General features: G+C 46.4%; 4 protein-coding genes across 5 annotated transcripts in view; 2 read left to right on the top strand and 2 right to left on the bottom strand.

Annotated features, from left to right (window-relative positions):
- The first annotated feature begins 874 nt into the window (after nt 1-874).
- Defb24 (defensin beta 24) lies at nt 875-7,016 on the top strand. Its single transcript, NM_001037508.1, has 2 exons — nt 875-989; nt 6,746-7,016. Exons 1-2 carry the CDS (start codon nt 932-934, stop codon nt 6,937-6,939), a joined length of 252 nt encoding a protein of 83 aa, NP_001032597.1. The 5' UTR covers nt 875-931; the 3' UTR covers nt 6,940-7,016.
- Nucleotides 7,017-9,174: 2,158 nt separating this feature from the next.
- On the bottom strand, nt 9,175-11,743 carry Defb21 (defensin beta 21). Of its 2 annotated transcripts, XM_087654251.1 has the most exons (3): nt 11,650-11,743; nt 10,685-10,825; nt 9,175-9,621 (listed from the first exon to the last, which is right to left on the bottom strand). In XM_087654251.1, exons 1-3 carry the CDS (start codon nt 11,672-11,674, stop codon nt 9,428-9,430), a joined length of 360 nt encoding a protein of 119 aa, XP_087510377.1. In that variant the 5' UTR covers nt 11,675-11,743; the 3' UTR covers nt 9,175-9,427. The 2 variants fall into 2 exon arrangements, with proteins under 2 accessions (XP_087510377.1, NP_001032601.1); NM_001037512.2 differs by lacking the exon at nt 11,650-11,743 and having other exon boundaries at nt 9,359-9,621; nt 10,685-10,776.
- Nucleotides 11,744-15,603: 3,860 nt separating this feature from the next.
- On the bottom strand, nt 15,604-23,211 carry Defb19 (defensin beta 19). Its single transcript, NM_001416773.1, has 2 exons — nt 23,109-23,211; nt 15,604-15,915 (listed from the first exon to the last, which is right to left on the bottom strand). Exons 1-2 carry the CDS (start codon nt 23,164-23,166, stop codon nt 15,698-15,700), a joined length of 276 nt encoding a protein of 91 aa, NP_001403702.1. The 5' UTR covers nt 23,167-23,211; the 3' UTR covers nt 15,604-15,697.
- Defb29 (defensin beta 29) overlaps nt 20,360-24,785 on the top strand; it is a 28,810-nt gene continuing 24,384 nt past the window's right edge. Inside the window, exon 1 of the mRNA XM_087654240.1 lies at nt 20,360-20,484. The gene's annotated coding sequence lies outside the window, so the exon portion shown is untranslated. The remainder of the gene's footprint in view (nt 20,485-24,785) is intronic.

Here is a 24,785-nt window from a genome sequence, read left to right as displayed (position 1 = left end):
GCGCTCTACCACTGAGCTAAATCCCCAGCCCCCCATCTAATTTTTAAGATAAGGTCTCTTACTCAACCTGGGCCATGGTGAACTGCCTAGATGGCCAGAGGGTCTGTGTCTTGGCTTCCTCTGCTCCTGGATTACAGATGTATGCCACTGAGCCTGACTTTTTTGTGAATGTTGGCGATCCAAACTCAAGTCTTCACGTTTACACAACAAATACTTTATCCATGGAGCCATATGCCCAGTTCTAGGTGGCCCTACCTGTTAAAGGCTCTGCCTCCCTACACTGAGAAGTTCTAGGCCACATTCCTCCAAAGGACACAAGTCATGCCCAGTTCCCAGCATCTCAGGGAGAGAAACCAAGACGATATATGTATGATAAATGTGAAAGTCTCATGCGAACCGGTGAAGGCTGCAAGAGAACTTACTGTAGTTCAGAGCCAGCCTGGCACCCGTGAGAGACGCCTGGTAAGACAGGCACTGGCAGCAGCTGTCCCAGGAAGCTCTGAGGCTTTGGTGTGGAACAAACTGGAGGATTCAACATTTCGTGAGACATACACCTGTGTGTGGGAGAAAAAAAGGGAAGAAAGTTAAGAATGAATAACTCTTAAAACTTAAATGTTTCTTGACACGTGTTCCTGGGTTAATGAACATGGGCCTTAAAAGTCCAACCAGCTTTAATTCATCTTGCCCTTCCTAGGACAGCGAAGGTCTTGCCTGGTATAGTTGCCATCTGCTTTCTTACACTCTCGTTTTGTGCGGAGACATCTGTTGTTCACACTGTCCTTCAGTCTGCTGGCTGACCTTGTACAAATCCCCCCTGTCCCAAGTCACCACCCACAGCCCTGCTGATAAGAGGAGGCTCATCCCTACCTCAGCGAATGCTGCTCCTATTCCCTGCAGCCCAGTCATCACCTTCACCCCGGGAGCTGCCGCCATGAAGCTGGTTCTCCTGCTTCTTGCCATATTTGTGACAACGGAACTGGTAATGTCAGGTAATATGGGTTCTTTACGGGCCTGGGGTCCTGTCCCTGTATTTTTCCATAGTATAGAATAGAGTTTATTTAGGGCATGGGGAGGAGAGTTAAGGGGGTAGAAGGGGCAGAGAGAGAGAGAGAGAGAGAGAGAGAGAGAGAGAGAGAGAGAGAGAGGAGAAGTAGAAGACTAGAGGAGGAGGGGAGGGGGAGGAGAAGAGGGGGGGAGAGGAGGAGAGGAGTAGAGGCCAGCCATGAGCACATGGAGAGAAGTGGGGAGGGAAACAGGGAGAAAGGGGACAAGGTGGCAGGAGAGAGCAAGAGGAAGCAGGAGCAAGAGGTCTCTGGGTTTCTTTCCTTCACTCTCACAGGGGTGACACCCAAGCTTTTCCCCATTTCATGCAGTTTTGAAGGGTACCCCAAGATTCTGCCATGCATTCTCTCTCTCTCTCCCTCCCTCTCTCTCTCTCTCTCTCTCTCTCTCTCTCTCTCTCTCTCTCTCTCTGTGTCTGTCTGTCTGTCTGTCTGTCTGTCTGTGTCATTCTCTCAAAACCTTTTTTGTTTAAGTAGTTCCATGAGAGATGTTTGTGGGGCATCTGGTAATTGGGGCCAGAGTGGCGTTCTGGTGGGAACTTAGGAGAGTGCTGAGGGTTGTTCTTTGGATGGGGACTGGGCTAGGGGTGATTCCTAATGAGGGAGCAACCAGGGCCTGGGGTCACAGAGAGAGTGAAGCATGAACTGAAGGTGAGGGCCTGGTTTTCCTGACAACGCAGCTCCAGATGGAGCTTGGCTTGAGTGGCGCTGTTTCTGGCACTAGGCTAGACTTGGGCTGAGGGTGGGGGTGAGTGGAGTGCAGGGTGCTTCGATTCAGCTCGGGCAGCTGCTGGGTACTGGGTTGGTGACTTTATTAGATTTGGGTTTGGCTTGGAGTGAGGCCTCAGAGATCCTTGAGTTTGCCAAGGTAGGAGGCTGACTGGGTCTTGAGTTTTAACTTGGTGAGGAAGAGATCATGGAGGATTGAACACTGGGCTGTGGCTGGAACTGAGGCTTTCGGGCTCCTGTCACTAGCTCTTGAGGAGCTGGCTCTGTCTGTAATGTGATGGAGTCTCCTCTGTCCACAATTGAAACAGATGGGCACTGTCCCTTTCCCATTGTACCTGGGCTCCACTAGGTAGGACTGTCACCAACACACATTTACTCTGGAGGACGTACTAGCACGTTGGAGGGCAGGGTGATTGATGGGGAGAAACTTTGAAAAGGACGGTCCTTGGCTGGATGTGGTGGCACACATATTTAATCCCAGCACTGTAGGCAGAGGCAGAAGCAGAGACAGAGGCAGAGGCAGAGGCAGAGGGGCAGAGGCAGAGGCAGAGAGGCTGAGGCAGAGGCAGAGGCAGAGAGGCTGAGGCAGAGGCAGAGGCAGAGGCAGAGGCAGAGGCAGAGGCAGAGGCAGAGGCAGAGAGGCAGAGAGGCAGAGGCAGAGGCAGAGGCAGAGAGGCTGAGGCAGAGGGGCTGAGGCAGAGGCAGAGGCAGAGGCAGAGGCAGAGGCAGAGGCAGAGGCAGAGGCAGAGGCAGAGGCAGAGGCAGAGGGGCTGAGGCAGAGGCAGAGGCAGAGGCAGAGGCAGAGGCAGAGGCAGAGGCAGAGGCAGAGGCAGAGGCAGAGAGGCAGAGGCAGAGGCAGAGGCAGAGGCAGAGGCAGAGGCAGAGGCAGGTGAATTTCTTTGAGTCTGAGGCCAGCTTGCTCAGCATACTGCGTTTCAGGCTAGGAATAGAGATTCTGTCACAAAGAGGGAGGGGTAGTTCCTGAAAGTTTCTAAGAGCAGTCACCCTCCCTCTCAGACCCACATTCACCTTTCCTGAGACCCAGAACAGCACTGCTCACCCAGCTGTGTGGGTCTGTTTCCCCCCATCCTCCTGTCCTCTGCTGTTCCTTGCCTGTCACTTGAGCAATACTAACTCACACCTAACAATTGTTCCTGTACCCCAAAGATGGACATTGGGAGGACAGACAGTGCCGGTGGTATGCAAGCATGGTGAGGAGTGACATATGCTGACCACATCACAGACACTGCAGTGCCCCTGAGTTTACTCAACACGCCCTACTATGACCATTGATGGAATCCTTGGCTGGACCATTCCTATGATGTCCACAAAAATCTAAGAAGGAAGAAAAGACCTTACTGTGGGTAGAAAGGATGTGGCTTCTTGTTTTTAGTCTCCACACATTAAACCACAGAATTGTGTTTTGTGTCTGTCAGTCATAATGGACTGAGGTGGGGAGATGGAAGGATGAGTTTGGAGGTGGTAGAGAGAAGCCACCAGGACTGGATCTTGGCAAGAGGGTGAGGAAGGAGCACAGTGTTGCAGATGCTGTCACCTGCCAGTCTCTCCTATTGAGACATACATAAACCGGGGGAGCACAGGGTGGGCAGAGCCACAGGCTTAACAGAACTTCAGTTGCCTAGACTGCTGGTTGGTCTTTGGAGAAGATGTCCTAGGGTGGGCAGGGGCTGAGTGGAACCTGAATCTTTGGATTTCTAGGGCCATCAGCTGAAATACCTTCTTATGTTCAAGGGCTCACAGCTAGAAAGGGTTAGAAAGTTTCCAAATATGAAAAGCACCTGCAATTTAGTCTTAGTTGAGCTCTCTCACGCTTTGTTTTGAGTTCTCTCTCTCTCTCTCTCTCTGCTTGTGTCTGTCTCTCTGTCTCTGTGTCTCTCTCTGTCTCTGTGTCTCTCTCTGTCTCTGTGTCTCTCTCTGTCTCTGTCTCTCTCTGTTTCTCTCTGTCTCTGTGTCTCTCTGTGTCTCTGTCTCTGTCTTTCTCTGTCTCTGTCTCTCTGTCTCTGTCTCCTCTGTCTCTCTGTCTCTCTGTCTCTCTGTCTCTCCCCCCGCAATGGTTTGCTTGCTTACCCGTCACAGTTCTGCCTTTCGTCTCTGATGGACCCTGTGTATAATCCAGTCCGAACCTCAGCATTGTGTAGCTCGGGGTTGCAGTAAGATTTTAACAGGCTCAGAGCATGGGGTCCAAGTGGCCAGCAAATGCCACCATCTGTCATCGTGCCAGTTTCTGTAAGCCTGTTATGAATAAATGCTGCTGGTCTTCCCTGACTGTGGCAGGGTGTGGCAAGGGATGGAAAATTGACATGGTTAGAAATGGGACTTTAAGGATCCTGATGAGGAATCTGTGAGACCGGGTGCCTTCAAGCCCTGGTCTTGGGGCCTCATTTATACAATGTATTTGTTCACCCGTATTTGCTATTAGAAATGAGGTCAAAGCCTCGGGGGACTCCAGAAGCATGGCCTAAGCCATCAAGACAAAAGTTCATTGTGATACAGGAAGAGAATGTTCTAGGAAACGTGACCCTCCCCACCGCCCTGCCCGGGCCTCCTCTAAGTTCCCCTCCACAGGGTGAGAAGATACTGGTCCACTGATGCCCACTCTGCCTTCAGGTTTGCGCTTTGATCAGGCCTGATGTTGACTGTCCAAAAACCCTGTGGCTACTTCCAGAAGTTACATGGGCCATTCCCTAGGCTCACCCACAGAGCCTTCTGGCATGTACCAGGAGGCAGGGGGAGAAGAGACAATCACATTCTGTTTCCAGGAGCCACAGTGGAGCTCGGATCACGTGTCCTCATGAGCGACTCCTTCATGTATCAGGTTTGAGGATGTGGTGGAGGAGTGCTGGGCTGATGGTGGCCACCTACCCTACAGCTGCCATGTTTCTACAGAATTCTGAGGAGTCCAAGAAAGGTGGATGCCAACAGGGTCATCCCAGAGAGCTGTTTCACAAAAGAACATAGAATATATTTTACTTATCTTTTGCTGGCTTTATTAGTCTCTTTTAGGTATCCAGACATACGATAAGGGCCTTCATGTGAATTCCCTCCCGAGAATTTAATCTCATCTTTGTAGTCTGATTTCCTTTCTCCAAACTAAGATCTGGTTTGTTTTACAAACTGCCATTCTGTGTGTGTGTGTGTGTGTGTGTGTGTGTGTGTGTGTGTGTGTGTGTGTGTGTGTGTGAATTTATATGGTGAATTTATAAATGTGACATATGTGTTCTCACCCAGAAGTTGGCATGTCAGGTGTCTCTATCAGTTCCACCACACAGTTTAAAAATGTATTTTATGTATGTGAGTGCTCTGTGTGCATGTACACCTGCATGCCAGAAGAGGGCATCAGATTGCATAGAGAGTTGTGAGCCATGGTGTGGGTGCTGGGGATTGAACTCAGATGGGTCCTCTGCTCCCTGAAACATCTCTCCAGACTCTCCACATTATTTATTTGAGGCAGGGTCTTTCATTGTTTTAATTTTCTTGTTTCATGTCTGGGTGTTTTGCCTGCATGTGTGTATGTGCGCCATGTGTATGCCTGGTGCTCAGAGGGTTCAGGAAAGGGAACTGGTCCTCTAGAATTGGAGTTAGAGATGGTTATGAGTCATTATGTGAGTGCCGGGAACTAAACCCAGGTCCTCTGCGAGAATAGCAAATTCTCTTAGGCACTGAGCCATCTCTCCAGCCCCGAAGCTCATGGTTTTAACCAGAATGTTTTAAGGAGGTCGATTTGTGGGCTAGCGAGGTGGCTTGGTGGTAAAAGTGCTTGCTGTGCAGGCCTAAGAACTTGGGTTCGGATTCCCACAAAGATGAACATGCCGGAGTGAGTCTGACCTCTCAGTGTTGGAAGCATAGAGACCAAGCAGGCCAGCCCAAATGACCCAGGTCAGGTTCCATTGAGAGACCCTGTCTCCGAAACACAAACTAGACTGCTTCTGAGAACAGCAGCCAGGGTTGAGATCTGCCTTCCATATGTATGCACACACACACACACACACACACACACACACACACACACACACACACACAAATGGGGACCAAAAATGCTCCTAAATCCAGGAATGGTTAAACAACCCACTATGTGCATCCATGAGTACAGTTCAGAATGAGGAGAGATGAACCCCTGCTGCTCTGAACAAAGCAGAATCTGAAGCCTGGTTGATTATCATTTCTTTAATTTGGCATGTGATTATCTTGGCTGTGAGGAGTGATTTTGCGCAGAGACCTGGCATTTTGTGTGTTATAAGATCCTGACCTACGCCCTGACATGGAGGCATTGCCACAGTGTGCTTGGAGGTTCCATCTCCTAAGTTTGTGTCCTTTGACTCCATTCTAGCTGGGCGGGGGATTCTCTCTTCTGTGTGTCCCTCAGGGGCGCTGTGGGGCCTGGTAGCCCTGGAAGTGTTGCATGATCCTTTGGGCATGTACCTGTTTGGAAAGGACCTTGTTCTGACGAGAGATGCAGACCTAGTCCAAATCCCTGCACCTCCATACTCAGGGCTGCCGGCAGCAGGTACTGGATTAAGTCTTCTCCTCACAGCGAACGAACGGCTGTGACCCCTTGTGTCCCTAGCTGTGGGTTTACTTCTGAGCCCTCTCTTCTGTCTGCACTGTCTCCATGTTGGTTTTTGTAGTGGAACCTGGTTGTATTTGTCATGCTAATGTCCAGAGCCTCGACCTGCACATAGTAGGACAGATAGAGGACAGGACACTGACTCTGTCCCTCTGTGGCACTCGCTGTCACCCTTTAGGTCTGCTCCCGACTCCCCCAGTCCATGTCACTGGTAAACGGGAATTAATTATTGTTTCTCTCTCTCTCTCTCTCTCTCTCTCTCTCTCTCTCTCTCTCTCTCCCCCTCTCTCTTTCCCTCCTCTCTCTTTCCCCTCTCCCTCTCCTCCTTCCTCCCTCCCTCCCTCTCTCTTTCTCTCTCTCTCTTGGTCAGGCAAAAATCCTACCCTTCAATGCATGGGCAACAGAGGATTCTGTAGGCCTTCCTGCAAAAAGGGTGAACAGGCCTACTTCTACTGCAGAACTTACCAGATATGCTGCCTCCAGTCCCATGTGAGGATCAGCCTGACAGGCGTAGAGGACAACACTAACTGGTCTTATGAGAAACACTGGCCAAGAATACCGTGAATGCTGGTACGCCATGCACAGACTTCCAGAGAAGCTGGCCCTGCAGCCTACCTCCTTATTAAAATGTATGCATCTGACAATGTGTGATTGCTTTCCCTCCACTGGTGGGAGGCTGGGTTTCACACGTGGGGAGTCTGTCCCATTCTGGATGCAACCCCATGGGAGAAGGGTCTGGGCTCCAGAGTGACTTCCAGAGAGGAACCCAACCAGGCAGGCACTGAGGGAGGGCGCAGTGGAGACCAGGGAAGGAAGTTAAGGATTTGGGAAGAGCTATGACTGTCTACACTATGTAGGACCCAGGGAGGCACCGATGGGACAGGTGTATCTTCTTTTCTTTTCTTTTCTTTTTTTTTTTTTTTCGGAGCTGGGGACCGAACCCAGGGCCTTGCGCTCGCTAGGCAAGTGCCCTACCACTGAGCTAATCCCCATCCCCAGGTGTATCTTCTTGAAGACACAGTTGATTAAGCCTGGGAGAGCGTCTAAGCAGAGCTGCTAGACTTAGAGGGGGCTGTCTGGCCACGGCTTCAGATTGTGAGGCTAAGATTGGCTTGGTGGTCACTGCTGAAGGAATCTGAATAATACATTCCCTTCTCCAAAACTGCCAAGGTCTTTTAATTCCCAATATATATCTATCTTCTCCTTTTTCTCCTCCTCCTCTTCCTTCTCCTCCTTCTTTTTCTGAGACAGAGTTTCTCTGTGTACCCCTGACTGACATAGAACTCACTCTGTTCCAGGTTGGTCTCAAATTCATAGAGATCTGCCTGCCTTTGCCTCCCAAATGCTGGAATTAAAGGTGTGAACCATCACCTCCTGGCAAACAAACAAACAAACAAACAAACCAAAAACCAAAACAACAACAACAACAACAACAACAACAACTTTTTAAAAAAACTAATTCATTCTCTTTTTTTTTTTCCTGCTTCTGACAGTAGCTAGCCTTCTGATCATGGAATGGTTGTTTGTACTCCTCCCACAATTTAATTTTTTTCATTAAGTTATTTATTTATTCACTTTACATCCAGATAGAAGCTCCCTCTCCTCCCAGTCCCTCCCTCACGTGGCCCCTCCCTCCGTTCTCTCCCCACTTCTCCAAACAACTTATTCTTATTGTGTGTGTCCATACGATGTGTGTCTACCCAGGGTGGCTGGTCATGCTTCTGTACAGCTTGGAGGACATCTCCGTGTGATTGGTTCTTTCCTTCTGCCCTTATGTGGGGTCCAGGGATTGAACCCAGGTCCCCAGGCTTCCAGGGACAGTCCCTTTACCCACTGAACCACCTCCCTAGCCATCATATTTTTTTACTTTTTACCCCCTTTGTTTTTTTCGAGACAGGGTTTCTCTGTGGAGCCTTGGGTGTCCTGGAACTCACTCTGCAGACCAGGCTGGCCTTGAACTCATAGAGATCCACCTGCCTCTGCCTCCCAACTGCTGGGACTAAAGGTGTGTGCCACCCCTGTGAGCTAATATTGACTTTGAATGTCGTATTTCCCACTAATATTTTCTCTCTAGTCACTGTCAATAGGAAAGTAGCTACCCAAGGCTGTATCTTTCTCTACTTCTCTGACTGTGCCCAGCTTGGCTTTGGCATAGCTTGTTCCAGGGAGCTGGCTGTGGTCCAACCACTACTAGAATGTCTCTTTGGAAGTTTCAGAAGTCTACCTCTGGGCAGCACTTCCCCCACCACTGCCTCCTTTAGAGCACTAGCTTGCTTGCTCTCTGTGACTTCTCTCTTGCTTGGGTTTTCCTCCTGAGTTTAGAGCTTCTTTTGTTTGTATTTTTTCTTCTCTGTTATGCAGGGAGCTTCTCTTTCCATTGTCTGGTTCAACGATCTGGGAAGCGCTGATCTAGACTCACGTTTCAGGAAGAATAAGGGTCTGACTTCACTCAGTGAAGATAGTTATGAAAAGACCTTAGCTAGGGACTGGAGCACTCGAGTCCATCTCTCCAGCCTCCGAAGCAAGGTTTCACACCCTAGTAGAGAGCATCATACATGAAAGATTTAGGATTTCATCTGAAGGGAAACTAACACAAAAGAACACTCTGGTTTCCCCAAACCCTCGTCGGAAAGACAGTAGGACAGAGAGAAATGCAGTGCGGAAATGAATTTTTCCTCGAGCACTTCAGCCCCAACACAGCTCACCAGCAAATAAGGAACACAGGGTCCGCAGTGATCAGGTGACATTTCAAGAGCACGGAAGACTTTGCCACTGGAAACATTGGTTTGGTTTACACAGTAGATTTTATCGAGAGTTACACAATCATGATGGTGGCTGTGCATTGTGGGCGTCTCTGTGCTTTCCATGACTTCGTCCATCATTCTTGGGACAGGAGCGAGTGACATCTGATGAGTCAGGAACTATCATAAACCTCAGGGACAGGGCTCTCTACCCACCTCTCAGGTTTTTATTTATTTATTTATTTATTTATTTATTTATTTATTAATTATCTTTCCATCAACTATATTATGTCAAGTCCATCCGTGAAGTCTTAGGACAGATTGTACTCTATTGTAGAGGTTTTCTCCATGGTCCGCGTGATGGAAGCCTTTTGTTTGTAGTCGTTGTCGTCCAGAACGCAGCAGACTTGGAAATATTTGCATGTTTCCATGACCATTTCCCCGGCTTTGCATTTTCTCTTGCAGTGCCCCAATCTATTCAAGCATCTTTTCTCAGCACTATAGTCTAAATAACCAAAGGAGAGACCAACGATTTTAAGTTACTGCTATAAAATGGCTATGAGCCTGGCATTCCACAAATAATACTGGGACCAATGTAAGAGGCACGGCCGTTAGGCTCCTTCCTAGCGATAGCTTGATAATTCCATGCTTCTCCAGAGTCACTACAAAGCTCCCCAGACCTGTGACAAGCTACCCACATCAAGAAACTCACCCGGGGCTCTTGCTATTTAGCCTGGTAGACCTGAGTTGACCCCAAGACACTATCAATGGAGGGAGAGGACAGACTTCCACAGTTTGTTTCTCTGACTGTGTGCGCGCACTGTGTCACACGCATATGTGCTCTCCTCCCTTCCCCCAAGCAAAAGTAAATAAATGAATAAATGTAAACAACTAGATAAGGAGGAAGTCCACCTCATGACTATGGTTTGAGGAGGTAGGTTTTCTAGAACAAGAGCGTCAGGGTTTTTTTTTTTTTCCTTTTTTTTTTTTTTTTTTTTTTTTGGTTCTTTTTTTCGGAGCTGGGGACCGAACCCAGGGCCTTGCGCTTCCTAGGTAAGCGCTCTACCACTGAGCTAAATCCCCAGCCCCGAGCGTCAGGGTTTTTAGTCATGCTTTTGGGTACCCTTTAAAAAGCAATGGTTTTCAAACCCTAGACTTTCAGAGTCCACAGGAGAAAAACAGCTGGTTCTGTCATTCATGTGACCATCCTGCAGACAAATTATTTCATTCGCCAAATTCCAGAACATGAGGAGACAAAGGACCTCCTTGAGAGTGGTAGCAAGACTTAAAAATCCAAGAGGTCATAGGGCTGTGGACTTTGTGAGATGTTCTCAGGAGCTGCACCAGCCGGAAAGAGAGCAGGCAGGGCTGAAAGTCTGACCTTGTTCCTTAGGTGGAAACGGGAGCAAGGGAGAACTCTGGCTGTGTGAACATGGCCCACCTCTGTCCAATCCTTGTCAGAGATGCAGTCTCAGTGAGAAAAATGGTGCTGGTGTGTTAGGGAGAGGAGCCACACAGTCCAGGGCCTACCGGACCTTCATTTTGGTAATTTCCCATGGTTCTGTTACCTGGGATCACTTGGGGTAGAAGAGCAAGCAGAGGAAGAGCCATCAGCAGAAGCCTCATGGTTCGTGGGAGGTAGGACAGTAGATCCAGGTATCCGGAACGCAGGTACAGTATGAATCTGGCCAAGAGTTTTATCGGCCTTTCTGTAGTGTGGGCAGAGGGATGTGCATTGAGCCAGAGAGAGATATAAAAGGGTAACCAAGCAAAACATCAGCCTGTTGGCTGGTGTGTGTACTGAGTGTCTGAAACAGTCCCTGGGAGCACGGGCAAAACTTGTAAGTCACAGGCCTGGAGGACATGTTTGGGAGTTCAGAGAGGGAAAACTCACATTAGGACTCCGTCCCTTGATTCTCCAGGCCTCTTGGCAGGGCTCCACCCCTTTCTCACAGACCCCCTCACTCCAGACTAGTCTACTCTCAAGATCTCTCCTCCAGCCAGGCGGTGCTAGTACAAGCCTTTAGTCCCAGCTCTCTGGAGGTAAAGGCAGGCAGATCTCTGAGTTTGAGGCCATCCTGCTCTACAAAAGACAGTTCTACAACAGCCAGGGCTACACAGAGAAACTGTGTCTGGAGCACCAACTCCCTATCTCTCCTTATCAGTATCTCTCTACATAGACCACGAGGTTGCTATTGGAAAGCCCCCGAGGCACGAAGCATCAGCTCAGCGAAGGCTGATGGGGACAAAACGAACGCATCTGTTGTTGCAAAATTATAAAAAAAAAAAAATTGGTATCTTTTATCCCCACTAGGTCTACACCGCAGTGCCCCAAGATATCTGGTAGATAGATATCTTGCCAGAAGCACACATCCCAATTCCGTGGTGGCCCAGACCAGCCGCCCCACACTTCCTTACACTTAAATCTGCACATGAAAGAGCACACAACACAATAACCTCTGATCCAATTGATAACCTATAATTGCCCACATAGACCTGTACACACCCATCCCTTAAGAACATTCACAACAACCTGTAAAGGTGCAGCGTGGAATCATAACATCAGCTTCCACATTGTCCCGAGGCTATTCTCGTCCCCCCTCCTCTTCCATTCCTGTCTCCTCCTCTTCCTTCAAACTTTTCTCCCGCCCATCCTTCCTTCTCATCCAATGACAGGCCTCAGTCTATCTTGTACCCGCCTCACCTGTGACATCATCCCACATGCATCCATATAGAAACCCAAGTGCTAACCACTGTTCCAACAGAGAAAGTGACTTGATAACAGGGCTGACCTGCAGTAGAGTGTGGGGAATTCAGTGTATGGTGCGGTTCCAACAGACAGCTTAACAAAGTTACCCACTGTTCTCAAAGATGCTCCCAGTCAAAGGCATTCAGAGTAACCTAGGATGTCACTGTTGACGAGGGTACCATGGGGCACTGGGGGAGCTGGGCATTATCTGCAAAGACCCCAGCATCTAGATATGCCTTTAGGACACAGACAACTGGTCTACCATTCAAGGTAGCCTAGTCCCACAATCCCTTAGTCACTTCCGTTATGGCCCCGTGTTTACCTATAAAGCTGTGAAGGTGAAGGCTGGGTTCGTGCTGCTCTTGGTTTTTAAAGACAGTGCTGAGCTTCCTGCCAACGGAGGAGTGGTAAGCAGGTAACTCGTTGCAGTCAGTGACATAATTAATCCAGTTGTCACCTTGGTGGCTTGAGACTGAATCACAGAAACAAATGCTTGAATTCCAATCCTAATCCTGCCACCTCAATGGTTTCTGTAGAAAAGGATACCCTCAGACAGAGACTATTTGAATTCAGTGGAATCCACAGAACGTGCTGGAAATCGGGGCTGGGGTCTCTCAGCAGAGTAGCACTTGGGGGTTTAGGAACGTCTTTTATTTCCTGTAACTTCGTGGACCACCCTTGTTAAAATCAGACTCCAGATTCAACGAAAAGATTTTTTTATTTTTACTTATTACCTGTTTGTATGGGTGTCCGCATGTGGGTTTGTACACAAGAACGCAGTACCTGAGGAAGCCAGAAGAGGGTGAAAGATCCGGAGCTGGACTTCCAGGGAATGGTGACCACCTGACTGACACAGGTTCTGGGAACTGTGGTCTCTTTTAAGAGCAGCTGTGCTCCTAACCACGGCACGATCTCTCCAGCGACCAGACTTCAGGTTTAGTTGTGCAGTTTGGTGGGATTTGGAGCTGGGTCAGTCCATAAAGCACTGGACTCCTTTTTTTTTTTTTTAATTTTTTTAAAAGATTTATTTATTTTATATATGTGAGTACACTGTCGCTGTCCTCACCAGAAGAGGGCATCAGATCCCATTACAGATGGTTGTGAGCCACCATGTGGTTGCTGGGAATTGAACTCAGAACCCCTGGAAGAGCAGTCAGTGCTCTTAACCGCTGAGCCATCTCTCCAGCCCAAGCACTGGACTCCTAATTCTGCTGTTTGTAGAACTTTAACACAAGCTTAACACAACTCAGTTTTACCACCTGAAAACCAAGCTTTGATGAAGGGTGAGGCCTGAATACTCAACGGATATGTGGAATCAAATGAAATCGGAGAATTTGGGATCTTTATGGTGCAGAAACTAGCCAGTTTGCCTGTGAGCCTTCCTCACGACAGCCTTACCTAAGATCAGCCTTGGAAATTGATAACTACTCTCTTGAGACCCATCCCAATAGTACACAGGGCTGGTTAGAGCTCAGCATGCTTAAGAGGGAAGGTGGCAAGTCTAGCCTTGGAAGACAGACTTCCGTGTCAGATTGATGAGAATGCTAACTTCTTTAAGCATGGCCTGCAAAATACAAGGCCAGATTCTAGAGTCTGTTGGAGGGGTTATTTTGGTGATAGTTTAAAATATTTACTAATTTACTACTACTACTACTACTACTACTACTACTACTACTACTACTACCACCACCACCACCACCACCACCACCACCACCACCACTATTATTATTATTATTATTGTTGTTGTTGTTGTTGTTGTTGTTGTTGTGTATTATGTGTGTGTGACAGAGGGAGAGATGGTAGGAGGGAGGAAGAGAGGGAGGGAGGGAAGGAGGGAGAGTCTGAGGGTGACATGTACATCCTGACATCATTGGCTTCTGTTCTGCTTCACCTCAGTGGGCGCTTAGGGGCTCATCAGCAGGTGTAATGATGATTCAACAAAGATAATATTAGCATTAGGTGGAACTGAACTTGACAATTGTTAAACCCTGCCCGTCCCTTTCGGCTCTATAGCCGCTCTCTCCTGACTTTTTGCTGGTTTTGGGAGCTCTTTTTCAGGCATCTTCTGGGGAAATGAGACTTGATGCTTAGCTATATTCTCTTTTCTCCCCGTAAGCACTCACCTTGAGTCATTGCAGAGCCCGTTGGGGGGAAAATACCAAATGCCTTTAGCAGTTTTCTAAAAGCCGTCCTCTCAGTGAAGAGCACAGATTCTAAATCACTGGACAAAGATTAGCGGTTGGATTGCCGGATCACTCAGCAGTTTGATTTTTAGTTTTAAGTTTTGTGGGTTTTTTTTTTAATCTGCCTCTCCCTCACCTTCTGTTTGGCTGTTTCCTGTAATGACCATCCGAACTTAGATTCCCACTTGCAGTGTGAGGGGTTAGCTTACCCTCCCTCCTCTGTTGTTCATATCTCCTTTCTTTTTTACATTAGCCATTTTAACAGGCGCCAACAACAGCTCGGTGTACTTTAACTTGCGTTTCTCGGCTGACTTGGGGGCATCTCCACATGCTTGCTGGCCACTGTGTGTGTTCTTTAGAGAAATTTCTGTTGAATCTCCTGTCCAGTCTAGAAGCCATATCCACTGTTTTCTTCCTAAAGAGTTCAGACTTTATATGCCGAGAACTGATCTCCTTACTCTACACAGTGCAAACCCCTCCTCTCTGTCGCTTGTCACCTCAGGTTTCTGGCTGTTCCCTTGACTGTTCAGAAGCACTCAAGCTTAATGGAATCCCTTCTGTCTATTTTTGCTTCAGTTTCCTGATATTTTGAGTAAACTTTGAAGTAGAATGTCTTAGACTAGTGACTGTGGTTTCCCACAGTGCTTTCTTGCAGTCATTTTGTAGTTTCAAGTTGATGCTTAATCTGTGCGGAGTTGATCGTTGTAAGGGATGGGAGGCAAAGATCAAATTCCAGTCTTAGGAATCTGTATAAATATCTATGTAATCTGTGTCTTACATCACGTCTACGTTGTATCTATCTCTAGTTTTCCTGAATCATTTGTTAAAGAGAATGAAGGACATTTATATGTCTCATCACTATCTTTCTTTCACACACACACACACACACACACACACACACACACACACACACACACGGGGAGTTCAGGGGAGGGGCAGGAGGAGGAGGTGGGAGAGGGGGAGAGGGAAGGGGAGGGGAGAGGGAGTACAGAACAGAGAGTCTCACACAGGCTAGGCGAGAGCAAGAGTTCTGCCCCTGAGATATTTCCCAACCATTTTTCTTAAGCAAGGCAGGCAGAAGGAATCCTCACTCGGGCAGGACATCAGACTGGAGTTTAGGATGAAAGGCAAGCTTGTGATACGGGGTGAGCTAACTAAAGGCATTTTCCATGTTTTGAAAAGACCTCTTAGGTTCCTGGTAGCTGTCGGTAACACAACAAACAAAAACACACCAAGGAGTTACTTACATCCAACTAGAAGGCAAATTAACACAAGCATCCACAGTGGTTCCCCTACTGCCATTTTGAAGGCAGACACTTGTGTGGAGAACAAGGAGCTACAGACGTAGGACACCAGGGGGAAGGCCCAGAAGTAATAGAAAACTGTTTGCCTTGAGCCAAATCGTCTGGTGTTTATATTTGAGGAAACTTCCATGGAGGGCTGAAAGTTTCCGGTTTCCATCTGTCGGCATGTTTAGCACGGGTTGGTTCTGTGTTTTGACACCTCAGTGTCTGCCGGTAACCCCGTGAGAACAGAGATGAGAGACGGCAGAGAGGAAGTCATGGATTTAATGGACACTTGGGAGACACTTGTGCTGGCACCTTCTGCTCTGTAGAGGACCGAATCATTTTCAGCATAACTCTAACTTACTACGTACTGTTCTTGAGGACCGCCACTGGCGCTGTTCTGGAGTGTACTCTGAAATTACGACTAAACGCATTCTTGGGCGCCTGTGGCACAGTGTTTATCTTCTTTGCAATACAGCAGTAGTCCCCGTTGCTGCATGGCTTTTTCACCCGCTCGCCGGATCTGCAGTGTTTTCTGCAGTGTCCTCTTATGACCCAGCAAGATTTGCGGCACCTGTAGACTGACAAGAGTGAAGAAAGGCTATAAAAAGATTCCAGAGCTCATTCTGTGTTCTCACAGAGATCTTACTACTGATGCCAGAGGAACTCACTAGCTGACAGGAACTGGGATAACTTGTTAAGGAGCTGTGGGATTTTGTAAATAAATTAGGTGCACAACAGGCTAACTTAACTCCATGCCGGCTGGGTTATTAGTCCCAAAGACACAGGCCTTATGATTGTTGCCAGAAATGTATTAATAACCTTTGCTTCAGGAAGACGGAAGATCTTAGAGGTGAGGAGTGGGCTTATGGTGGTACTGTGTTACCATAACGACTGAAAATCTCTCTCACACATATACACACACACACACTTGGTGGGACTATTTGGGAAGGACTAGGAGGTGTGGTCTTGTTGGAGGGGGTGTGTCAGTGGGCATGGGCTTTGAGGTGTGAAATAACCATGCCTTTCTCAGTCAGCCTCTTCCCTTTCATGGTTGTCTCAACAGGAGACCTCTCAACTCTAGTTCTAGCGCTATGCAAGCCTGCCTGCTCTCATGCTCTCCCCAGGATGTTTATGGACTCACCCTCTGAAACTGTAAGCCCCCAACAAACTCTTTTTTTTCTATAAGTTGCCTTAGTCATGGTATCTCTTCTCAGCAATACATAAGTAACTAAGATAGGCACAGACTGTGGTAACGATCCTACATTCACTTCCAAATCCACCCACTAGCATACATTAAGTACACAGAGCTCCCATCTATCAATCGTAGCTTGGTAAAGTGGCTTCAAAAACGAGCTGGCAATATAACGAAATCAGCCTGGGAGAGCCCGGAAATACAACTGAAGAGAAGCAGGCATCGGTCCCCATTTTAACACATTGCCACCTGCTCTGTGGATTCAGCTCATTAAATTAGAGATCTCTGGGACCCACTCATACAGAGCTCTGGATTCAGCCAATCAGAAATGGACGGACGTGTAAATTAGCACTTCTGATGGTTCAGTAGCTGGTGCTGATGTGGGGGCTGAGAGAACCAAGGGGCTGTAATGGAGCCTTCAGCATCTTTGGAAGACTCTCTACACAACAGTCAGTTCTCAATAGATGGCACCCATCTTAAAGAGCCGCTGATAAAAACCGGTCTGTGAAAGGCTTGCTGGTAATCTTACAGAAAACATTTGGGCACTTCTAGTGCTCCAAGACTCACGGAAGTTGTGACTAAGGTAGCCCATCTGTCAAAATGTGTCTGTTGCTGCGCTGGGGAGATGGCTGTTAGCTTAAAAGCACTAGTTCTCATCACAGTGACTCACAACTGTCTGTAAGTCTAGTTCCCGGGATCTGATGCTTTTCCTGGCCTCTGCACAGGCACCAGGCACTCACGTGGTGCACATCCATATATGCATGTAAAACAACCAAATGCATAAAATAAAACAAATAAGTCTACATTTTCTTTTAGAAATCTGCCCATTGATTAAGTGTACCTAAATGGATTTTCTAATGAAACATGTTTTAATTAAGAAAAATGAAATCAATCAGTCAGAAAACACACCCATCACCATTCTCCATTTGCTGTGTCTGGATGCTGTATTGTTAACCACAAAGGTTCTCCCAGAGTCATGGAGGTTTGTCATAGACGTGTACGCATTGCATGAAGTGCTGACGTCACACTGGCGATGTCTTTGATGGTGATAGCGTTCTTTGGCTGTATTCAACGCCCCCATTCCTTCTCCTTAATTCCACTTCCTCCTTTTCCTCTCTCCAGTCTCCTCCCTTGCTTTGGCCTCCCTTCAGCTTTCTACTGATCAATAGAAACAGTTTCTGGGTCTCTAAAGCATCTAAGACCCACAAGTGAACGAGAACACATGAGGCCAGCCTTTTTGTATGACTTACCTTGTTTCATCTGATCCTTACCATGGAAAAGGATGTAACTTGATTCTCTTTAATGGTTGGATCAGAGCCCGTTGTGTATAACTTGTACGGCACCCTTTACTTACTTCTCACGGAGATCTAGCTGAGCCCTGGCTGTTTTGAACAACCCTGCCTTAAACACCCAGTGCGGACATCTTTAGAACGCTACTTTGCAGTCCTTCAGGAATGTGTGCAGAAGTGGTTTAGCCGGGTCATATGATAAGTGTATTTTGAGTTTTTTGAGGATCTTTGTACTGATTTTCATGCCAGCTGCAACAATGTAGCTTCCCACTAACACTTTAGTGCTTTTCCTTTCCCACCTCCTTGTTCATCTGTCCTGACTTGGATGAGATGAATCCTAAAGCATTTTTTTGTTTTGTTTTTTGTTTTGTTGTTGTTGTTGTTGTTGTTGTTGTTTCTTTTCCCCTCATGGCTAAGGATATTCCGGGTTTGGAAAACTAACCTCTGAGAACTCAGTTGAGTACCTAACCAATAATGGCTTCTATTCACTGCCTCTGCAGATACGGCTTGAGCCAGGGCTACATAGCAGATGCTGTCTTTAAAAGGAGGACACGGGGGTTGGGGATTTAGCTCAGCAGTAGAGCCCTTGCCTAGCGAGCGCAAGGCCCTGGGTTCGGTCCCCAGCTCCGGAAAAAAAAATAAAAGGAGGACACAAGATGTGCAGGGATAAAGATGACCGCCCCAACCTGAGACCCATCCATGATGGGAGAGAGCCAACCCCTGGCACTATTAATGATACTCTGCTATGCTTGCAGACCGGAACCTGGCATGACTGTCTCCTGAGAGGCTTCATCTAGCAGTGGGTAGAAATAGATAAAGAGACCCACAGCCAAACATCAGGTGGTGCTCGGAGAGTCTTGTGGAAGAGTGGGGGGGATGGGCAGAGAATTGAGTGAGCTGGAGGGGTCAAGGACACAAGAAGACCTACAGAGTAAACTAACCTGGCCCCAGTGGGGATCACAGAGACTGAACTACCAACCAAAGATCATGCAAGAGCTGGACTTAGGTCCCCTACACATTTGTAGTAGATGTGTAGCTTGGCCTTTATGTGGACCCAACCATTGGAGCAGGGACTGTCTCTGACCCTGCTGCCTGCCATTGGATCTCCTTCCCCTGACTGGACTGCCTGGTTGGACCTCAGCGGGAAAGGATGTGCTTAGTCCTGCTGAGATTAGATGTCTCGGGGCAGGGTGGGACCCAAGGGAACCTTCCCTGTCTCTGAGAAGGGGAGGGGATTATTGGGAGAGGGATTTGTGAGGGTGGGAGTGGGAGGAGAGGAATAGGGGACTGCGATTAGGATGTGAGGTGAATAAATAAATAAATTGATGGGGGAAAGAAGGACACAAAGGTGGGCGGGTAGGGATCAGGAAGGAGTTAGGAGAGTAAATATGATCAAAACATACTGTAACATCCTCAAGGAACTGATTTTAAAATTACTTTCCTCCAAATTTATTGCCTTACCTAATTTGAGAGGAAACACATACAGTTTTAATTAAAAATGCCATTTAAGTATCAGGAGGAAAATAGGTAAAAAGGAACAGTTAGAGAAAAATCTATGTCATTATGCTAAGCACAAATCTAGAACATACTGTGCCTTTCATCCCAGCATTGAGGAGGCAAGAGCAGACAGACCTCTGTAAGGCCAGCCTGGTCTACATAGAAAAACCCTGTCTCAAAAAAGAAAAAGGAAAGAAAGAAAAGAAATAAAAAATACATGTATTGAACTCTGAACGTTGATTTAAAAAAAAAACCAAAAAAAAAAAAAAAACCAATAATAGTTTATTGAGTGCACGCTGGACTGTCACTGTGATACCATCAAAAGTAAAAAACGAAACAACAAAAAAACACCCCAAAAAAAACAAAAACCAACTGACTTTCTTTTTTTTCTTTTTCTTTTTCTCTCTCTTTTTTTTTTCAGAGCTGGGGACCGAACCCAACTGACTTTCAATAGAAGCATAACAGACTCCCAGAATTGTGTACGGTTACTGGTGCACAGCTGGCCGGACCATCACAGAGACTCTGTACATGCAGCTAGCACTTAGAGGATCTTTGGGACCTCTCCTAGTTAATAATATTCCTCTCCCATCGAAGTATTTTTGTCCTGACCTCTAATACCTCAAGGTAGATTGCAAAGTAAGTAAGTAAGTAAGTAAGTAAATAAATAAATAATAAATAAATAACGGATGAGATAAAATTTAATCAAAAGCCTCCCATGGCCTTGGCTGTGTAGCTTTGTGATAATGCGCTCTCCTTAGATAAGGTCAGGGAGCCACCTTCCCAGCTGCCCCCTCCTTGAGTCTTGCTTGTTAGTGAATATGATTTGCTTTTTAGCACAGGGTTCATTTAGTAACATTTTTCCTCTTTTCTAAGTACATGTGTTTTTGTGCCTCTGTTACGATTAATTTCACCCACTGACGTTGACAAAGATGATTGGCTTGCTATTCGTTAGTGAGGCTTTCTTATCGGTCTAAAACGTGTTCTATTTTGGGGATCATAAAGAACTTTTGTCATTTATACTCATGTTCGACAGCTGACACTTTAAAGTGCACTGGTCAGACCCTCAGGATGGTTTTCTGACTTGAGTGTGAAGATCTGGGTTGAGGACTGCGTGCTGGGATCGATCATTTGCACTAGAAAATATTTTTTTTCGGATGGGTTGGAGAACTGTGAGTACTATTATCTGTTTCTCTAAGAGGATTGCCACTTGCTAGCTTGAAGATGTGGAAGCTGAAATTACGAGTACCAATGTGTCCTGTGGCTTGATTACCTCCTCCTGTGTATAACTCGTCTGCTAACTATTTATGTATTTCCCCTGAACCATCTCGTTGTCTATGACTGCCATTCTAAGTTTCTGTTAGGTTGTATTTGCCTGAAATTGTACTTTACTATTTTGAAATTTTCATATCTTTTTATCCATTTTACCTGTCATTTAAAAAAAGAGAAAGACGAGGTCTTTTTAAGTAGCCTGGGCTGGAGCTTACTATGTAGACCAAGCTGGCCTTGATCTCACACAGATCTGCCTACCTCTGCCTCCCAAGTTCTGGGATTAAAGACATGTACTGCGATGGCTGGCAGATATACTTTTATTTTTAACTGTGTGTGTGTGTGTGTGTGTGTGTGTGTGTGTGTGTGCGTCTGTCTGTCTGTCTGTCTGTCTGTCTGCCTGTGGGTATGTGAATGTGAGCACAGATGCCTGTGAAAATCAGAGGCATCAGATCTCCAGAACTGAAGCTGTGAACCATTTCACGTAGGTGCTGAGACTAGAACTCAGGCCCCCTGGAGTAAGAGCAAATGCTCTTAAGCCCTGAGCCATTTCTCCAGCTTACGCGTCTGTTTTATTATTATTATTATTATTATTATTATTATTATTATTATTCAACCCGTTATTTGAGTTATCTTTATCTTGTAAGAGAATAGATGCTTTCATTTAATGAGTCAACTATTATAAGTCTATTTAGACTTTTGAAATTTCCATTTTTGTGGGTGTTTTTTCCTATTTACCACTTTCAGTGAAATAGACCAGGGTTCTCTCCTCTGGTTTGAAGCATCTACCTCACTGGCAGTCGGAGCTTATAAACTATTGCCACTCAATTTCACAGGTAGCTTAAGAGTGCACTCATACCAATTGCCTTTCTCTTCCCTTAGATTTGGCTGTCTCTTCCCTGCCCAGGTTAAATATCTAAACTTTACAGGCAACTCAGACATTCATGCTCTCACTCTTGAGATGCCTGGTCTCTCTCTCTCTCTCTCTCTCTCTCTCTCTCTCTCTCTCTCTCTCTCTCTCTCTCTCTCTCTCTGTCATCATGGGTTGTACTCAGGGCCTTGAGTTATATCTATAACCCTCTATTCTAGCTTCAGCTCAACTGTAGACCAATAAATAGTTGATCAATCTTACATGTCCTAAATCCCAATGTCCTTCTGGAGAGCTTCCTTGTTTATTTGAATTCCTCTTCATTTTCAAGACAGATCTTTGTGTGACAAGCCTTGCAATCTCAGAAGCTAGAGACCACCTTCCCTAAGTCCCCATGTGTGAACAGCAGTGTAGTTATATACCTCACTGTGGCACAAAAGACCTTGCCTGGCCAATTTAGAGTCTTTCTTTTCTCCAGTCAGCTTTTTTATAAGTTTTACGGCAGATGCCTTTTCAGATCTTCTAAAGACCCTTTGCACTAAAAAGGAATTGACTTCCCCCAGAAATGTATGCTCAGAGGAGAATCTGAAAAAGTGCTCACAAAAACATAAATCATAAAATTAGTCTTGACCTACCAAGTGGACCTCTGGAAAATTATACAGAAAACTTAATCCAAGTGTGCAAAACCCAGTTGTAGTTGTTGTTTGTTTTGTGAAAGGACTGAAAAACTTTACCCCCAGTAGGGAATAGATTTATACACTTTCAGTTATCCGTGTGATGGAACAGTATATGACTTCTAGAAACATCCAAGCAGGTGCCAGCCAAGATGTTGAATATATACTGCTGAGATAAGCACTTTAAAAACAACGCAGTTGCATTTTTAGTACATGAAAATACACTGACATACATATCTATGTGGACTTATATATGCATAAAGGAAAGGTTTTCACATACCAAAAGAGAGGCATCATATCTTTTCTAAAAACCATCCAAGCTGTATAAACAGTAATTTCAAAACTAAGAGCATTTATTTATAGAATTATATTGTAAATCACTAAGCAAGCAACAGTCTTGCATGGCTGAGAAAAAGCAGCCGGGTCTACATTTTCTTCCACATGATCGCTCTCAGAACACTTTGATCTTACAACAGGAGAACAGGGACTTCGTAGGAAGCAATAGTAGGACCTAACATCTAAGAAAGGCTTCAGAACTCAGCATCAATGGAGACTGGAAAATCTAGGTACTTGGACAAGGGGCAGAAGAATGGAAGAGAGTTAAAGACATCGTGGAAACACACAGAGAAGGCACACGCTCTAGGAAGTCTTCCTTTCATGCATGGTGTGTCGAGAGACTTTGCTCATAGCCTCTCATTGTACATCGGTGGAGACTGAAAAAATAGCCCAGAGGCATCATTGGGACATTCATTGAAGCAAATACTAGGGGGAAAGAGCTGGGCTTCTCAAGACACCTGCCCAACCCCACAGCCCCAGGGATGCTGACCGGATCTACTTCCAAATATTCCACTCAGGGCGAGTAGTCCAGTAGGTTTCAGCTGCCTCAGAGAACCCTGCCCACAATGGACGGAAGGTATCAGAGCCCCCACCGGCAAGCAATCCCCCCAACCAAACTCCCTTGTCCGTTTTCCTTGGTTCTGTTTACCTGGAAACAGCTGGAACAGGATAAAAAATACCAAAAGATTCAGGAGCAAGTATTTCATGATCTTTGAGAAGGTCTTAGCACATCCCAGGGTCCAGAACATTCTGTGATTGGGCTCCAGACTCAGGTTTTATTTGCTTCCATGGGCTGGAGTCCAGAGAGTGAGCTGTGAGGAATGAATGACGTAGAGACAAATACAAAGAGTGTGGGTTCTTGGCCAACAGCAATGAGTGATTGTTTGCTACCCAAAACAGTGTTCTAGGTACTTGGACAAGGGGCAGAAGAATGGAAGAGAGTTAAAGACATCGTGGAAACACACAGAGAGGGCACACGCTCTAGGAAGTCTTCCTTTCATGCATGGTGTGTCGAGAGACTCTGCTCATAGCCTCTCATTGTACATCAACACGTGCGACCTTGCACAAGGGTCAGCCGAAGACTCTTTGTGGGCAGAGGTTGACCCTTTACTGTGTTTCTAGGGCTAGAGATGTCAATTGTAGGTGCCTTGTGAAAGAATCTTTTAATGACATGAATGAACATATTTTTATATAATGTCAGGTGAGAGAACCCTGGAGTGCACTCTTCCTGTGATGGTAACTACTTTCCTTGTGACCACTTTCCTTGGGGAGCTTTTCTCCAGCTCCTCTTGCCCCCTGTTCTCCATGACTTCTGGTGATGATTCTATTCTCCATTTCATGAGGTCAGCTTTTTATTCTCTGCATGTGATTTCCCATCACGGTTGAAGAGACCAATCTCTCCCCCCGGTGTGTTCTTAGGGTCTCTGTTGAAGACATCTCTGGTCATGTTGTTGGAGATGAGCCTTATTGCTCTGCTCTGTGTTCTGCCCCATAGTTCCATGGGCTGTTTTCATACCGGATCTATGCTCTTTTGACTGCACTCCCCTTGTACCATATTTTGCAGTGAGGTAGTAGCATGTTTTGAAGCTTCCCACTTTTGCCTTGGTGTGTGTGTGTGTGTGTGTGTGTGTGTGTGTGTGTGTGTGTCCCCATATAAACTTTTGGCTTTTTCTTTTTGCTGTGAGCAATGTCATTGGAATTTTGATGGGGATTCATTGAATCTGTAGGCCACTTTGGGTAGTGTATTAATTACTTTTCTCTTGCTGTAATAAAAAAAAATATTGAATGCAACTTTGAGGAAGAATGGTTTATGTGGGCTGGGAGGTCCGGCAGCAAGCAGACATCTGAGGCAGGATGCTGAGAGCTTTCATTCTTTACTACAAACTCAATGTTTAAGCATGTGAGCCAATGACACATACTCTCATTTATACAGTATTATGGACCTTTTAACAATATTAATTCACCTTCACCATCCATGTTTTATGGAGTTTTCACTGCACACAATTGTGATGGTTTGAATAAGATGTCCCATATAGACTCAGGTTGTAGTCGGTAGGACTGTTTGGGTAAGCTTAGGAGGTATGGTCTTGCTGGAGGAAATACATCACTGGAGAAGGGTGTTAAGGTTTTCAAAGCCACACAACGCCGTCCCCAGTTCACTCTCTGCCCAGTCTGTGGATCAAGGTGTGAGCTCTCAGCTCCCAGCTTCAGTTGCCATGCTGGCCTGCTGTGTCACTTTCCTGTCATGCTAGTGATGGGCTCTAACCCTCTGGAACCATAAGCCCAAACAAACCCTCCCTTCCCCAAACCTCCTGGGCTGTGGTGT

Source organism: Rattus norvegicus, chromosome 3 (assembly GCF_021556685.1).
Source record: "Rattus norvegicus strain SHRSP/BbbUtx chromosome 3, alternate assembly SHRSP_T2T, whole genome shotgun sequence".
In the NCBI taxonomy this organism is placed as follows: domain Eukaryota; kingdom Metazoa; phylum Chordata; class Mammalia; order Rodentia; family Muridae; genus Rattus; species Rattus norvegicus.
Note: the sequence above shows the minus strand (reverse complement) of the source record. Positions and strands in the feature narration are given on the sequence as shown.

Bases quoted from the DNA above. Each gene is read 5' to 3' on its own strand.
- Defb24 (NM_001037508.1), top strand. From the start codon at position 932: ATGAAGCTGGTTCTCCTGCTTCTTGCCATATTTGTGACAACGGAACTG. The intron at 990-6,745 runs GTAATATGGGTT...TCTCTTGGTCAG, and splicing joins AACGGAACTGGTAATGTCAG to GCAAAAATCCTACCCTTCAA.
- Defb21 (XM_087654251.1), bottom strand. From the start codon at position 11,674: ATGATTCCACGCTGCACCTTTACAG. The intron at 10,826-11,649 runs GTTGTTGTGAAT...CCCACACTACAG, and splicing joins TCCACGCTGCACCTTTACAG to AAAGGCCGATAAAACTCTTG. The intron at 9,622-10,684 runs GTAACAGAACCA...TTGGTTATTTAG, and splicing joins TCTACCCCAAGTGATCCCAG to ACTATAGTGCTGAGAAAAGA.
- Defb19 (NM_001416773.1), bottom strand. From the start codon at position 23,166: ATGAAATACTTGCTCCTGAATCTTTTGGTATTTTTTATCCTGTTCCAG. The intron at 15,916-23,108 runs GTAAACAGAACC...CACTCTTGTCAG, and splicing joins CCTGTTCCAGCTGTTTCCAG to TCTACAGGTGCCGCAAATCT.